The sequence below is a fragment of the Galeopterus variegatus genome, unplaced genomic scaffold, assembly GCF_000696425.1.
Source record: "Galeopterus variegatus unplaced genomic scaffold, G_variegatus-3.0.2 Scaffold10367, whole genome shotgun sequence".
NCBI classification, from domain to species: Eukaryota; Metazoa; Chordata; class Mammalia; order Dermoptera; family Cynocephalidae; genus Galeopterus; species Galeopterus variegatus.
Genome location: NW_007736478.1, coordinates 1 through 16,642, shown reverse-complemented (window position 1 = coordinate 16,642; position 16,642 = coordinate 1). Strand labels below are relative to the sequence as shown.

General features: G+C 48.5%; 2 protein-coding genes across 2 annotated transcripts; both read left to right on the top strand.

Moving 5' to 3' along the window:
• Positions 1-1,371: 1,371 nt before the first annotated feature.
• On the top strand, positions 1,372-14,145 carry LOC103609963 (T-box transcription factor TBX3). Its single transcript, XM_008594213.1, has 7 exons — positions 1,372-1,844; positions 3,619-3,886; positions 5,247-5,393; positions 7,441-7,517; positions 8,732-8,889; positions 10,386-11,062; positions 13,377-14,145. Exons 1-7 carry the CDS (start codon positions 1,456-1,458, stop codon positions 13,836-13,838), a joined length of 2,178 nt encoding a protein of 725 aa, XP_008592435.1. The 5' UTR covers positions 1,372-1,455; the 3' UTR covers positions 13,839-14,145.
• A 977-nt stretch (positions 14,146-15,122) lies between these two features.
• Positions 15,123-16,635, top strand: LOC103609964 (T-box transcription factor TBX3-like). Its single transcript, XM_008594215.1, has 2 exons — positions 15,123-15,182; positions 15,280-16,635. Exons 1-2 carry the CDS (start codon positions 15,123-15,125, stop codon positions 15,739-15,741), a joined length of 522 nt encoding a protein of 173 aa, XP_008592437.1. The 3' UTR covers positions 15,742-16,635.
• The last annotated feature ends 7 nt before the right edge of the window (positions 16,636-16,642 follow it).

The window sequence follows — 16,642 nt, the reverse complement described above, 5'->3', positions numbered from 1 at the left end:
CCCCTGCCCGGCGCCCCGGCACGCTCGCGGTCTTCCTTGCCCAGCTCGCTCGCTCGTCCCCCCCCCCGCCCTCCGCTCCCTCCCCCTTTCTCCGGGGCCCTGCCTCCTCCCTCGATCGCAGGCTAGATGACTGAGGCATTTCAGACGTGGGCTGAGCGAGAGCGAGCGAGCTCTGCGGCTGCGGCGATCTCTCGATAAGCCACCTAGAGGCGACTCTGTGCGCGCGCTCCCCAGTGGCTCCCGCCCTCCCTCTGATCATGTTGACATATTCACAGGACGGGCAGTAGTACCGATGCGGCGCTGCGACGTTACAGTTTCCGACACCTTCTTTTTATAACTCAGCTCTATCCCCCAGCACTCGACCTGTGAAAACCACGCCTATGCAGCAACACAATTGGTCCGAAAGCGTCAAAGAGCCAATCAAGAGGCCTCCGGCTCCCCGCAGCCCACAGCACAGCCCGACCTTCTAGAGCCGCCGAGCAGACGCCCGGGGAATTCTAGAGGCGGAGGAGGGTGGCGAGGAGCTCTCGCTTTCTCTCGTTCCCTCCCTCGCTCCCTCCCTCTCCTACTCCGTCTCTCTCTCTCTCTCTCTCTCACTCTCCCTCCTTTCCATTTTTCCCCTCTAAATCCTCCCTGCCCTGCGCGCCTGGACGCAGATTTAGGAAGCGAATTGGCTCACGTTTTAGGACAAGGAAGAGAGGCAACGGGAGAAGAGCACAGCAAGATTCGGATTGGAACCGAGACACCCTCCGGAGGCTCGGAGCGGAGGAAGGAGGAGGAGGGAGAACGGAAGCCAGTTTGCTGCTCAAGTTTTGATAGCGCTGATAGAAGGGCGTTTCAATCAGATTTTCCCCCCCAAAGGAGAGAGACTTTCCCCCTTCTCGCTCTCTGTTAAAGCGGGGTGTAGCGCAACTGCAGACGCCTGCAGCGAGAAAGAGGGAGAGGAAGAGACAGGGGCGGGGGAAGAAGACGAGGTAAAAAGTCTTCCAGAAGAAGCTTTCGCACTTACAACAAAGAGCCTGGGGCCTGGGGAGAGATTCCTAGGACGAAAGGCTGGAGTGTCTATTTCGAACTAAGCGGCAGGGCTCAGACGCGAGTGGAGACCCTGCTCGCCCCTCTCGCTTGCTTCTCAAACCGACTTCTAGGAGCGGCTTTTTAAAAACGCAAGGCGCAAGGACAGTCACCCGAGCGACTATGTCTCCTGGTTTCTCGCCTTGCCCTCTTTAAAAGCAGCATTCTCCTCCCCAAAAGACACTTCCCTCCCTATATATTTGAAGTGCTGTAGTTGTGATTTCTTCCTCTTTTTTTTTTTTTTTTTTTTTTTTTTTTTTGCTTTTTTTTAAAAACAAAACAAAACAAAACTATGAGCTGTTGTTAAACAGACAAAAAAATCAAAAACAAAACAGCAGCTGCAGACTTGTCCCCGGCTGGAGCCAAGCGTCCCGCCTGGAGTGGATGAGCCTCTCCATGAGAGATCCGGTCATTCCTGGGACAAGCATGGCCTACCATCCGTTCCTACCTCACCGGGCGCCGGACTTCGCCATGAGCGCGGTGCTGGGTCACCAGCCGCCCTTCTTCCCCGCGCTGACACTGCCTCCCAACGGCGCGGCGGCGCTCTCGCTGCCCGGCGCCTTGGCCAAGCCGATCATGGATCAATTGGTGGGGGCGGCCGAGACCGGCATCCCTTTCTCGTCCCTGGGGCCCCAGGCGCATCTGAGGCCTCTGAAAACCATGGAGCCTGAAGAAGAGGTGGAGGACGACCCCAAGGTGCACCTGGAGGCTAAAGAACTTTGGGATCAATTCCACAAGCGGGGCACCGAGATGGTCATTACCAAGTCGGGAAGGTAAGCAAGCAGTGGAGACCCCATCCCCCAAGCTATTGGAGGTTTTTTCCTCCGTTTATCTCTCTTCTCCCAGAACAGTCGTTTTGCCTGTTATGACGGCTTGGACGAAAACTTGGTTCCACTAGAAGTGTATACAGAGACTTTCCGGCCCTGCCCTAGTGGCAGAAAATTTCAGCTTACCTGAGCGTCTGCATAGGTGTTACAGAGGTCTGCCTCCTGGGTTCCCTACAGAATAGACAGATTTTTTTTCAGTGGAGCATAGACATCCCTGCAGGAAGCAAAGAAACCACCCCACTCTGAGAAGTTCACTCCAAACCTTTTCGGAACGTCCTTATTTCTTTGTTGATGTTGTGTTTTTGTCTGTTTTATTTTGTCCTCAGAGAAAAAAGCTTAAAGCTCTTCTCTTTTGTGTGGTAGTGGGAGGCCTGACACTAATTCCCCGCCCTTTCTGCCCTTCAGCCTGGCCTCTGGGTCTGGAGGGGGCCTGAGCCTGCCGCTGCCAGGTCGAAAGAAATCGAAGGGCGTTTTGATTTGTTTGCCTACACCACTTCTGTAACCCGAGGGAGAGTTCGGCAGGCAATTTTGGATAATTAAGATTATGTTTGCAGACCTAAAAAGCCAGTAAGGAGACACACACTGCTTCTTTATGTGTAAATATTAATTATATTTTACATAATGTTTAAAGGTTCTTGTCTGACCAAAACTTGCCACAAAGAGAGGACCCTATGACTATCATTTAAAATCACCGTTTTTTTAAAAAATGGCATCCCTATGACTATCATTTAAAATCACCGTTTTTTTAAAAAATGGCATCCCTATGACTATCATTTAAAATCACCGTTTTTTTAAAAAATGGCATCCCTATGACTATCATTTAAAATCACCGTTTTTTTAAAAAATGGCATTGATGTCTATAAAGACATAAAGTTGAAAGAATAAAAATAAAATTCTCCTCTTGCTGTCTTCAGCTTTCTGTCTCCTTCCAAACTAAATTTGGCCAAAGTTTAGCATAAAATCCTCCTCAAATACACAAGACATTTAGGCAGTTTCACAGCGAAGTGCTTCCTTTTAAGTCCAGTGCAGAATGCCAACACCTCTGTGAAATTAACAGCAATTTGGTGGCACAATCTTGCAGTTTTGAACTGCCGTAAGGAGTGGAAGAATGTGGCTAGCTGCTCTGTAGGCAGATGGGTTATCAGGCCCGGGAGTCTACCCCAATCTGCAAAATTCATTCTGAGAACTCGCTGAGTCCAGTTTCATTTCGCCAGCAGCGGGATTGCTATTCTGCAGCAGGGAGGGGTACGACTTAACTTTTATTTTCATAATAAGTTTAACATTTTCTCATTAATGGGTGGTGGAAAATTCTAGCCTTCACTGACTGCACTTCACTAAAATCCTACCCAAAGCTCTTTAGAACTAGACATCCACAGAAAACGATATAGGCAAGAATTTTTCTATGAAGAGGGCAATCTGTACAGTTGTACAGAGAAAAAAATCCTTTAAGTTATTAGACAATATACATAAATGCAGTGCCACGATTTATTTGTTTTGAGTCTTGGAACACCTAAATATAGAGAAATTGAGCATATTTAATATTTCTGTTGTGGAAGAAACCACTTTTGCACCCAGTTGCTCTATGGTGAAAAATATAAGCTTGTCGGTCACAAAATAAAGTTTTAACTCGGCTTAAATATTTTAGGACAAATAGAAAATCAAACCCAAAATTCTGAGTGTTTTATCTTTCTTTTTTCTTTTCCATTCTCTCCTATTGTAGACGAATGTTTCCTCCATTTAAAGTGAGATGTTCTGGGCTGGATAAAAAAGCCAAATACATTTTATTGATGGACATTATAGCTGCTGATGACTGTCGATATAAATTTCACAATTCTCGGTGGATGGTGGCGGGTAAGGCTGACCCCGAAATGCCAAAGAGAATGTACATTCACCCAGACAGCCCCGCTACCGGGGAGCAGTGGATGTCCAAAGTCGTCACTTTCCACAAACTGAAACTCACCAACAACATTTCGGACAAACATGGATTTGTAAGTTTCATTGATCCCTTCAGTAAAATGTTCACTTTCTTCACTGTATCAAAGGCAGTGCTTCCCCATTCCACGTAAACTCCTGAGTTCCGGGTCGTGCTTCTCCTGTGCTCTCTGTTGCTAACCATAGCAAACTTGAACAGAGCCGGAGAGAAGATTCCGGGGTGTTTCTCTCGGGATAATGGAAGGCCTGGCGTTCTAAAAGAAATAGGGAAAAGAAAACTTAACCAGCTCACGTTCTATACCGATTCTAGGTCCTTGGTAGATGCCTGGCTGGAGAGAAGATTCCGGGGTGTTTCTCTCGGGATAATGGAAGGCCTGGCGTTCTAAAAGAAATGGGGAAAAGAAAACTTAACCAGCTCACGTTCTATACCGATTCTAGGTCCTTGCCTGGCCTGACAGTGAAGTTAAAATCCAATAGTTAAGAGCTAAAATCAGTTTCGAAGCTATGTGTTCATAAAAGCTTAGCTTTGTTTTAAAATATAATACTTCTATTTTGAAACCAGCCATATTATTTCTTTGGGAAAGTTCAAATTTTGGAGCCTTGACTGTGTTGGTTAAAGGGTGTGAATTTCTTTTCTTTTACTAAAAAAGAACTGGGCTTAGGTGAAAGTCAGGTTTACTAGAAATGAAGCTTAGATCTTCAGTATAAAATTGGTGTGTTGGCGGGGGAGTGTATATTTGGATTCAGAGAGAGAATGCTAAGAGACTTTTAGAAGATTTGGATTGCTTGTAGAAGTCAGGCAAGGGACCTTTTGCCCCTTCCTCTACCCCTCCCCAACATTTCAATAAAATAAACAGAGTGATAAGCGAGGAATAAGCAGAAAGATTAGGCCCAGGAAGACGTGAATGGCGCGGAAATATCTTCAGCGGGCAGGAATTGCATTTGAAGCCCTTGATTTGATTAAGGCATAAATATTCCTCTCTAGAGTTCAGCCTTTCAGGGCTTTAAGTGGATTGGGCTCGTCAATTAGTGGGCGCTTAAAGTACTGAATCATTTTGTAAATTAAAATGCATGTTTTTCTCTATCTTTTAAGACTTTGGCCTTCCCAAGTGATCACGCAACGTGGCAGGGGAATTATAGTTTTGGTACTCAGGTAGGCTAGGGTTCAAGGTACGACTCAACCTTAGATGGTGAGGGTGGGGGGGACCCTTTGGAAATTGAGGAACAATTTGTATTCTCCAGAAGATAACATCTGTGGAGCAAAAATGTGCCCAAGGAGGTGCTCCGAGGTGGTGGGCTCGGTACAAGCGTGGTACCCTGCGGTGGGGAAGATGTTAGCCTGGCAGGGGTTCTAAGATCCCGTTTGTCCTGCTAAACCCTTTTTTTATGTGTGTCTCCTCTTCCGTGCCCCTGCAGACTATACTGAACTCCATGCACAAATACCAGCCCCGGTTCCACATTGTAAGGGCAAATGACATCTTGAAACTTCCTTATAGTACATTTCGGACGTACTTATTCCCCGAAACCGAATTCATCGCTGTGACTGCATACCAGAATGATAAGGTAACCACAGGGGCTTTTCTTTTTAAGGGTGATATTTTCCCCTCCCCTTTAAGCTGCTTTGAGTGAGGGTGAAAAAGTTGCAAGAGAATTGGGATGAGAATTTTGAGTTTTCTTTTGTGATTTGGCCTTTGGTGAAGCATTTGGAGAAAGGAGCACTGGTAGGAAAAAAACTCTCGACCAGTTAGAAATCAAATGCTGAATTTTAAAATGTTTAACTAATTTTTCAGTGAGAAGCTCTTATAAACCACTGTTGCACTGATACCCACCCCCCACCACACCCCCAGGCTTTGTCCTATTTGTTTTAAGGCTCATCCTCTTCCCCTTCAGAAAGAAGGATCAAGAAATCAGGTTCAAAAGGAACCAGCTAAAAATTTAAGGCAAAAGCCATTCAGAATCCTGGGAGGAGAATCCTAGTGGAGATCAGCTTTTCTCCCCTAGCCAGAAATCCTGAATAGCTGGTCTGGTTTTTATTACCTTTTATGCTGCTGTGTTTTTTATGATGTGTGTATGTGTGTGCGTGTGTGTACGCGCGCGCGTGTGTGTGTCTTTTATGCTGCTGTGTTTTTTATGATGTGTGTATGTGTGTGCGTGTGTGTACGCGCGCGCGCGCGCGTGTGTGTGTGTGTGGTTGGGAAAACCTATCCTGATCACAGGGTCAAGCTAATCAAGTTGTCTGAGGCTTTTGAGTTGAGGTGGCCAAAGTCACTATTTCATGATTTTCTCTCTCTCCCTCTCTCTCTCTCTCTCTGGCCTAAAACTGAAGATTAGAAGGACCCTTAGATGGGCTAGCACCTGGTATCTATAGTCGTGGTGGCCTGGAGGTCATGGGCGTGGAGTGCAGAGACACAGACAAAGTGACCCTTGCTGCTGATTCACCAGTCCCCAGCTTGGCTGTGAGCAGACAGTTATGGGGGCGGGGGCAGGGACTGATGACTCCTGCTTTTCAACATCTGAATCCTGGACTTCAATGAGAGTCTGGTTCACCCGACAACACCCTGCATTTTGAATTTATTATTTCTGTCAATGGGTCCTCTGGACCTATGATGGGAATGTCCCAGATAAATTTTCTTAGTCTGGGGACTAACATCATAACCTCCTCTCCCTGCAAAACCTGAAGTCTTGCATACAAGCAGCTTACTTCAAGAAGAAGAATCCAACCAAGGAACGTTTTTTCTACCTCTGAATAACTCTGTATATATAACTTTTTCCTCCCCAAAGGAAAGGGATTTGAAAGATTACATGCTATGGCATTTTTCCTTGGCATGCAAAATGCATGCTCCCTCTAGACCTAGCATCCTGTGAAACTAAATTGTTAATATGATGTAAAAATGTAGCATATTTGATCAGACAAAGAGGCCACAGGCCTTCTCCCGAAATGGCAGTGGCAGATTGTATAAATGAAAACAAATGTTTCCAGTGGTCACTCAGTCCTTTTAAATCTGTAATTGTCAATATCGTAATTCCTCAAACTACCACCTCCACCCCCAGAAAAAATCAAACTCATTCCAGCACAAGGGTAGCAAAACCCCATAAATCATTTTGTTAGATTCATGGAAAGGGTTGGAGTATATGCTGTGTGTGTGTGTGTGTGTGTGTGTGTGTGTGTGTGTGTGTGTGTGTGTGTGTAAGCAGGGGAGTGTGTCATAACATTTTATGATTAATTGCACTGTATAAAAAAATCAAAATGAAAGCATAATTTTAAGATCTACAGGTTGTCCCTCTTGACACCTTTGACGATGTTTCTATTTCTAAACCCAAGCTGTCTGGCTGCCCAAAGAAAAGAATTTCTTTGGATAATTTCAGCCTGTAATCCCTGGTTTGACCTCCTATAGGAGATACAAGCCTGAGTACAGTTTCCTTTGATTTTTCCCTCCGCCCCTCCAAACTTCTACATTATTTTCTATCTTTTTCTCTTTAATCTGGTATATCCATATGACTTCTGTTGGCAGTCAGATTTCTAGGAGACTATTGAGTTGGGGGAAACACCCCCAAAACATTCTAGAAAATTGGGCTAATATGTCTGTCTTCCTTCTGTCTCCTTCTCTAGATAACTCAGTTAAAAATAGACAACAACCCTTTTGCAAAAGGTTTCCGGGATACTGGAAATGGCAGGAGGGAAAAAAGGTGAGTTGAGACAATTATTTATTTATCAGATAATAGAAAAATCACTTGTCTAGGCTCCAACTCTCAGTGTCAGAAGTAGGTAGAAGATAGTTTACTTCCTGCCTGCCACATGCTTCCCATGTCAGTACACCCAGTACGCAGTATTTTATCTACCTCCGACTGGTTACCTTTAAGGAAATTAACTAGGCTATGCCACAGTTGTCCCTGGAAGAAAAGTATCAGGGATAACAAATTAGATAGGGATACCTATTAATTCCTAATTAATTTAAATTCATCCTGGGCAGGTCCCAAGAAAGGTCCAAGTCATTCACAAAATGCTTTGGAATTTTTGCAATCTTGTCTTTTAAATACTAACAGACACAGCTGGGGTCCCTTGAGAAATCCATGGCTCCCTCCCTTCTTCGTGCGTACATGTATCATTTTGCATTAAGTAGACAGCTGGGGAATATATGAAGAAAGCTTTCCTCTCTCCCACCCCCTTTCAAAGAATCTCTAAAATCCTGAAAATCACACCAAATTTTAACCTATCCCCTTGAGGGTGACATTAAAAGACAATTTCTAACATCAAAATAGATTTTTATTCCAATTGATGTGTTGGTGAAACAAGTACAGTAAAGTGCACCATGGAATAACTGCTTCCTTGCAATCTTAGCAACCATCCAGGAGTTTGCTAGGCTGGGGACAGAGAGCATTGTGTTCAAAGGGTTGGGCAGCCAGTTCTTCTTCTGCTATAAGGCCAGCAGTTCAGCTGTCTCTGACTAGCTCCAACCTCTTCTCTTGCTTTTAAACAAGATTTCACAGCCCAAGCAAATGCCCTTTCCTAATGTAACCCCAATCTTGAATGAACTCAACTGAAGCCTTCCTCCTTCTTCCCTCCTCCTGCGCCACACTCTTCAGCTCAGTTAGAGGGTCAAGAACAATGCTGGGGTCTGTGTGGCTGCCCTGGGGCAGGCAGATCTCAGAGAATTAGTGTTGTCTGTGGGCAGCAGCCAGGGTGAGGTGTTTGCGCCACACTCTTCAGCTCAGTTAGAGGGTCAAGAACAATGCTGGGGTCTGTGTGGCTGCCTGGGGCAGGCAGATCTCAGAGAATTAGTGTTGTCTGTGGGCAGCAGCCAGGGTGAGGTGTGTGTATGCTGCTTTGGAAAGGGTAAGGGAAACAAAGAAGGGAAATGTACGTTACATTCTGTAATGTTGAGTGTGGGCTTCTGCCACAGAAAACAACTCACCCTGCAGTCCATGAGAGTGTTTGATGAAAGACACAAAAAGGAGAATGGGACCTCAGATGAGTCTTCAAGCGAACAGGCAGCCTTCAACTGTTTTGCTCAGGCCTCTTCTCCAGCAGTCTCCACTGTAGGGACATCCAACCTCAAAGGTAAACCTGGTCACATCTGGGGTGACTCAACTCCAGGTCATCGTGGCCTGGAAGAGTTGGTGGGAGGGAGGCACTGACCAGGGGCCTTGCCCTTTAAATACTACAGATTCCTTCTACATATCTGTAAACTGGAGCCAAAATTCAGAAAGGGCTACCTGGTCCCCTCCCTAAGGTACTATAGGGAAAGCTCAGAACCTCTTCCTCTAAACCCTTATTTGGCTGGGGTAGAGGAGATGTCAGTTTGTATATCACCTCTTGGTGGGGGCTACCTGAAGCACTTCTCTCTCTTTCTGTCTGTCTGCCTCCCCCAACTCTTTCCAGCCAGGAGAGTTTTCACCATCTTTGAAATCTGGGATAAAATGTGTCAAGATGAGGTGAGGGATTCTCTGTCACCTGAAACAGGGAAGGTGGCAGAAAAAAACGTCCAGTCATGGAGCAACAATTGACCTGGGAGAGGAGGCGGAGAACTGGGGATCTGCTTTGGGAGTTGGGTGGGGGGTGGGAGTGGATGAGATGGTTCAGATCCCCAGTCGGTTTCCTGTGTTTAAAGAGCAAGCACTATTTATTTGGAAAGACACATTCTCAACGGGAACGAACCTGTTTTTAAGCGAAATAAAATGAAAAGCCCTTTACATCTTCAATCCATTTGAGCTTTAAACATAAAATAGAATCCTTTTATTTACTTATTTATTTTTCTGGTAGGACACCCACAGAAGATGGTAAAAGCAAAAATAGAATCTATGATTGTTGGGGAGGGAAGTTAGTGGGCTGCCTGTCACCCATCTCTCTGCCTGCAGGGACTGGGGCAAATGTAGAGAAGCCTCAATTGAGTAGTGAGTTGGGGGAGGGGTGCCTATGTTTGCCATTACCACTTCAGATATCAGGATTCTCTCCAAACAAATCTTTGTAAAATAATTTACAAATTTGTGGAAGGTACTGATCTCCATCAGTCACTGAACAAAGACTCCCATAGTAAATGGAATCCAGCAGTGAGTTTCAGAATAAGTTAGATTTTATTTATTTGTTTATTTATTTATTTATTTATTGGCAGCTGGCCCATACAAGGATGGAACCCTGGACTTTGGTGTTATCAGTATGACATTCTAACCAACTGAACTAACTGGCCAGCCCTGGGTTTTATTTTTAAAATTCAATTTGCAATCAAATGGAGCAATGCTTGTAAAGGCTTTGTCTGACACAGTAGGAACTCAATGTTTGTAAAAAAAAAAAAAAAATGCAACAGTCATTATAACAAGAGCTACGGATTGGGGAGGTGTCCTAAGGTCCTACTCTACTTAAGTACTTTGAATTCATTATTAGCTTATTGAATCTTCCAGAATAGTTGTTAGGTATCATTATCCCCATTTTGCAGATGAGAAAACTAAGGTGCAGAGAAGTTAAGGAGCTTGTTTAGGGTTACACAGCTAGTAATCTGCAGAGCTGGGATTGAAACTTGGCAACAGGAGTTTCACTGGCCCTTTCTTCTCCTATGGTAGATCTGTGTCCCAGCGAGGGTGAGAGTGACGCTGAGGCAGAAAGCAAAGAGGAGCACGGCGCGGAAGCCTGCGATGTGGCCAAAATCTCCACCACCACATCGGAGGAGCCCTGCCGAGACAAGGGCAGCCCGGCGGTCAAGGCGCACCTCTTCGCGGCCGAGTCCGGCGGCCGATCCCGGGATAGCGGGCGGCTGGACAAGGCGTCGCCTGACTCGCGCCACAGCCCGGCTACCATCTCATCCAGCACCCGTGGCCTGGGTGCAGAGGAGCGCCGGAGCCCGGGCCGCGAGGGCGCAGCGACGTCCAAGGTCGAGGAGGCGCGCGTGCTGCCGGGCAAGGAGGCTTTCGCGCCGCTCACCGTGCAGACGGACGCGGCCACCGCGCACCTGGCCCAGGGCCCCCTGCCCGGCCTTGGCTTCGCCCCTGGCCTGGCCGGCCAGCAGTTCTTCAACGGGCACCCACTGTTCCTGCACCCGGGCCAGTTCGCCATGGGGGGCGCCTTCTCCAGCATGGCGGCCGGCATGGGGCCCCTGCTGGCCACCGTGTCCGGGGCCTCCACTGGCGTCTCGGGTCTGGATTCCACGGTCATGGCCTCTGCCGCTGCGGCGCAGGGACTGTCCGGGGCGTCCGCGGCAACCCTGCCCTTCCACCTCCAGCAGCACGTACTGGCCTCCCAGGTATTTACCCTTCCTCCTGACCTCTCCAGCCCCCCTACCCCCTTCATTCGCTCTAGTTTCCTGCCCTTGGATACCAAACCCTCACCCAGTCTCCTTGCCTAATAGCTTTAAATAATAATAGTAGTAGTAATAGTAATAATAATATCCCGTGCAGACGGGCGCGGCCACCGCGCACCTGGCCCAGGGCCCCCTGCCCGGCCTTGGCTTCGCCCCTGGCCTGGCCGGCCAGCAGTTCTTCAACGGGCACCCGCTGTTCCTGCACCCGGGCCAGTTCGCCATGGGGGGCGCCTTCTCCAGCATGGCGGCCGGCATGGGGCCCCTGCTGGCCACCGTGTCCGGGGCCTCCACTGGCGTCTCGGGTCTGGATTCCACGGTCATGGCCTCTGCCGCTGCGGCGCAGGGACTGTCCGGGGCGTCCGCGGCAACCCTGCCCTTCCACCTCCAGCAGCACGTACTGGCCTCCCAGGTATTTACCCTTCCTCCTGACCTCTCCAGCCCCCCTACCCCCTTCATTCGCTCTAGTTTCCTGCCCTTGGATACCAAACCCTCACCCAGTCTCCTTGCCTAATAGCTTTAAATAATAATAGTAGTAGTAATAGTAATAATAATATTTATTGAGCCATTACTAGGTGCAAGGCTGTTCTCATTGAGTCATCACGACCTCACCCCTCCTCCCCATAAAAGGAAAAATGTTTCCTAAGTTAAGGGTTATTTCCAGCAGAGTAGGGAGGTAACCATCATGATAGCAGCTACACACAGCGCTTACTTTCTACCAGGCTCTCTTCTAACTCCTTAATCTATTCTGACTCATTTGATCTAACCCTTCAGTGGTACTATTATCACCTCCACTTTAAAAATGAAGGGGAAGAGGCCCAGAGGTGTTGAGTAACTCATCCAAGGTCACACAGCTGGTAGTAGCTGAGCTGAGTCTCTATCCCAAGCTGTCTGAGTCCTGGGCCTCTTTCAGAGTTTTTGATTTTAGCTTCAGAGCTGAAATGTCTCTTAAGTGACTCATATCCAACTCTTCCCCAGGAATTAGACAAGAGGGAGACCAACGCCTGAGGAGGGGAAGTGACTCCTTGGGTGGGAGTTCACTCTTCCAGCATTTCCTCCCATTTCAATGCCCTTCTCCCCCACCCCTTACCCCAAGCAGGCCAGCCCATTCCTCAAAGGGTTAATAGTTTGTGCACACATGGGAAATGTCAGAGGAGAGGGAACAGCAGGGGCTGTGGCAGGCCTGGCAGCCTGCGTGTGTTTCACAGACAGCTGTGTTGGGGCACGGGGTGGCTGGAGAGAAGTCTCAGGCCACTGGAAATGCTCTGAACCTGGCGAAAAGGTTCTATGGAGTTTTGTGCACACTCTTGCCTTCTGTTTTGTCTGAGCGCATTCATCTCCCTTCAGTGAGCCAAGAGACAGGACTGGCTTCCCCTTCTCTGGGAAGGAGGGAGCTGAGAGAAGGGTTGGCTCTGGCCTTTCTCAGTTCCTCCCATCTCCTCTGCTGGCTTCTCCTGGAGACCCTGTCATAGGAGAGCAGGTGATAGGTCGGGTGAGGTGCTGTCTGAGCAAACGCTAATGGGACTTCGAGGCATGAAACAAAAAGAACTGGCCCAGGCCAGGATCCTAACATTTTAAGTTCTGTTTCTGCCACTTAGTAGCTCAGTGAATTCCAGAACCCCTGGGGCTTCAATTTCTCACCTGTAATACCAGCCTATCAGACTGGATAATTTGTTTATCTTTGTTTATAACAAACACCCTTTTACTCCCAGCCCAATTTCCTTTTGCTTAAGATCTTCTCTGGGTTTGTTTTTGTTTTTGTTTTTGTTTTTCATTTCAGAAACTTCTAGGATTGGGGTAGGAGGGCTAGGGAAGGTGGTCAGGAATGACAAAAAATATTTTGTCTAATAATTTATGCCCTCTGGTTTTCCCTCAGCCACCTTTGTGGGGTAGCCTGAGTCTTATTTAACAGGTGCAACAGCCAACCCTTCTTGTGGGCCAGGCAGGGCATGTAGCATATTGCAGTCATTAGCTCATTTTATATCCACAAAGTCCTCAATAAGTACAAGTTACTTATGATTTCCCTGTTTTTCATATAAGGAAATTGAGGCACTGGGAGTTAAGTATCTCGGCCTAGAGTGATAGATACGATCTGAACCTAAGAGAAGTATGAGTGTGCTCCTCCTGCTGCCCTTCCCAAGAGAAAAAGGGATTCATAGCTTGCCCAAAGTGGAGGACGGGAGGGAGGAGATGGACGAGCGTGGCTTCTCCCCGCCCCGCAGCCCCTGACTCGCTCCGTGCGTTTCTCTCCCTTCCCCAGGGCCTGGCCATGTCGCCTTTCGGAAGCCTGTTCCCTTATCCCTACACGTACATGGCCGCGGCGGCGGCCGCGTCCTCCGCAGCTGCCTCCAGCTCGGTGCACCGACACCCTTTCCTCAACCTGAACGCCATGCGCCCGCGGCTGCGCTACAGCCCCTACTCCATCCCGGTGCCGGTCCCGGACGGCAGCAGCCTGCTCAGCACTGCCCTGCCGTCCATGGCGGCGGCCGCGGGGCCCCTGGACGGCAAAGCCGCCGCCCTGGCCGCCAGCCCGGCCTCCGTGGCCGTGGACTCGGGCTCGGAACTCAACAGCCGCTCCTCCACTCTTTCCTCCAGCTCCGTGTCCTTGTCGCCCAAACTCTGCTCGGAGAAAGAGGCGGCCACCAGCGAACTGCAGAGTATCCAGCGGTTGGTCAGCGGCTTGGAAGCCAAGCCAGACAGGTCCCGCAGCGCGTCCCCGTAAACCCCTCCCCAGAAAAGTCTCTTCATTCCAGTCCAGTCAAGTCTGCAGTGCACTTTGTTGGATGTAAAGTAAACCACGGGCCTGCCGTGGGGTTAACCCCTTCCTTTTGCAGTCGTGTCTGGGAAGGGGTACCGGACTCCCCCGAGAGAATGTGCTAGAGACAGGCCCTGTCTTCTTGGCGTGGTTTATATAACCGGGATCTGTCTCAGATTCTGTTGCATTGAGCTGTTGGGGGTGGGAGTTAAAGCATTTATATCCTGAGCAACTTCCAGCAAGGCTGTTCTGGGAGCTGTGGCCGAAGAAGCCCACCAGGAGGGTTAATAGTTTGTGCACACATGGGAAATGTCAGAGGAGAGGGAACAGCAGGGGCTGTGGCAGGCCTGGCAGCCTGCGTGTGTTTCACAGACAGCTGTGTTGGGGCACGGGGTGGCTGGAGAGAAGTCTCAGGCCACTGGAAATGCTCTGAACCTGGCGAAAAGGTTCTATGGAGTTTTGTGCACACTCTTGCCTTCTGTTTTGTCTGAGCGCATTCATCTCCCTTCAGTGAGCCAAGAGACAGGACTGGCTTCCCCTTCTCTGGGAAGGAGGGAGCTGAGAGAAGGGTTGGCTCTGGCCTTTCTCAGTTCCTCCCATCTCCTCTGCTGGCTTCTCCTGGAGACCCTGTCATAGGAGAGCAGGTGATAGGTCGGGTGAGGTGCTGTCTGAGCAAACGCTAATGGGACTTCCAGGCATGAAACAAAAAGAACTGGCCCAGGCCAGGATCCTAACATTTTAAGTTCTGTTTCTGCCACTTAGTAGCTCAGTGAATTCCAGAACCCCTGGGGCTTCAATTTCTCACCTGTAATACCAGCCTATCAGACTGGATAATTTGTTTATCTTTGTTTATAACAAACACCCTTTTGCTTAAGATCTTCTCTGGGTTTGTTTTTGTTTTTGTTTTTGTTTTTCATTTCAGAAACTTCTAGGATTGGGGTAGGAGGGCTAGGGAAGGTGGTCAAGAATGACAAAAAATATTTTGTCTAATAATTTATGCACTCTGGTTTTCCCTCAGCCACCTTTGTGGGGTAGCCTGAGTCTTATTTAACAGGTGCAACAGCCAACCCTTCTTGTGGGCCAGGCAGGGCATGTAGCATATTGCAGTCATTAGCTCATTTTATATCCACAAAGTCCTCAATAAGTACAAGTTACTTATGATTTCCCTGTTTTTCATATAAGGAAATTGAGGCACTGGGAGTTAAGTATCTCGGCCTAGAGTGATAGATACGATCTGAACCTAAGAGAAGTATGAGTGTGCTCCTCCTGCTGCCCTTCCCAAGAGAAAAAGGGATTCATAGCTTGCCCAAAGTGGAGGACGGGAGGGAGGAGATGGAGATGGACGAGCGTGGCTTCTCCCCGCCCCGCAGCCCCTGACTCGCTCCGTGCGTTTCTCTCCCTTCCCCAGGGCCTGGCCATGTCGCCTTTCGGAAGCCTGTTCCCTTATCCCTACACGTACATGGCCGCGGCGGCGGCCGCGTCCTCCGCAGCTGCCTCCAGCTCGGTGCACCGACACCCTTTCCTCAACCTGAACGCCATGCGCCCGCGGCTGCGCTACAGCCCCTACTCCATCCCGGTGCCGGTCCCGGACGGCAGCAGCCTGCTCAGCACTGCCCTGCCGTCCATGGCGGCGGCCGCGGGGCCCCTGGACGGCAAAGCCGCCGCCCTGGCCGCCAGCCCGGCCTCCGTGGCCGTGGACTCGGGCTCGGAACTCAACAGCCGCTCCTCCACTCTTTCCTCCAGCTCCGTGTCCTTGTCGCCCAAACTCTGCTCGGAGAAAGAGGCGGCCACCAGCGAACTGCAGAGTATCCAGCGGTTGGTCAGCGGCTTGGAAGCCAAGCCAGACAGGTCCCGCAGCGCGTCCCCGTAAACCCCTCCCCAGAAAAGTCTCTTCATTCCAGTCCAGTCAAGTCTGCAGTGCACTTTGTTGGATGTAAAGTAAACCACGGGCCTGCCGTGGGGTTAACCCCTTCCTTTTGCAGTCGTGTCTGGGAAGGGGTACCGGACTCCCCCGAGAGAATGTGCTAGAGACAGGCCCTGTCTTCTTGGCGTGGTTTATATAACCGGGATCTGTCTCAGATTCTGTTGCATTGAGCTGTTGGGGGTGGGAGTTAAAGCATTTATATCCTGAGCAACTTCCAGCAAGGCTGTTCTGGGAGCTGTGGCCGAAGAAGCCCACCAGGAGGGGAGGTGTTGACAGGCATCTCCCTCAGTGTGGATATATATATATATATATATTTTCCTTCACCGTATCAAGTGGAAACAAATAATTTTTTTTTTAAGAAATGGGGACAAATGAATACATTAACATGATTCTGTTAGTGAAGATTAAAAACTTTATAGTGTCTTGCGTATCAGTTCTCAATAAATTACTGAGCAGCATTGTTTGGGGAGGGAAGTCTCTGCCATCCTTGTTTAGTCTATATTAAGGAAATCTGTGTCTTTTTAATATTCTTGTGATGTTTTAAGAGCCACTATAGGTCTCTTGTTGCATGTTCCACAGTAATGTATTTGTGGTTTTTATTTTGAACGCTTGCTTTTAGAGAGAAAACAACATAACTCCATACCCTTTTCCCAATCCCGTGCCCCCAAAATGGCAACCCCAAGGGAGGGAGGGGGGAATTAAAGGGAAGGGGTGGGGAAAATACAGAAAAAAAAATGAATTTATTTTATCTAAGCTCTGTAGCAGGATTCATGTTGCCCTCTTTGGCAGTTCTTTCTCTTTCCTGTATATGCAATAACAAGGTTTAAAAAAATAATAAAGAAGAAGC

Excerpts from the sequence above, each read along its gene's own strand:
- LOC103609963 (XM_008594213.1), top strand. The coding sequence starts at position 1,456 with ATGAGCCTCTCCATGAGAGATCCGGTCATTCCTGGGACAAGCATGGCC. Across the intron at positions 3,887-5,246 it reads TTTCGGACAAACATGGATTT|ACTATACTGAACTCCATGCA; the intron begins GTAAGTTTCATT and ends GTGCCCCTGCAG. Across the intron at positions 8,890-10,385 it reads AGGGACATCCAACCTCAAAG|ATCTGTGTCCCAGCGAGGGT; the intron begins GTAAACCTGGTC and ends CTCCTATGGTAG.
- LOC103609964 (XM_008594215.1), top strand. The coding sequence starts at position 15,123 with ATGAGTGTGCTCCTCCTGCTGCCCTTCCCAAGAGAAAAAGGGATTCAT. Across the intron at positions 15,183-15,279 it reads GGATTCATAGCTTGCCCAAA|GGCCTGGCCATGTCGCCTTT; the intron begins GTGGAGGACGGG and ends TCCCTTCCCCAG.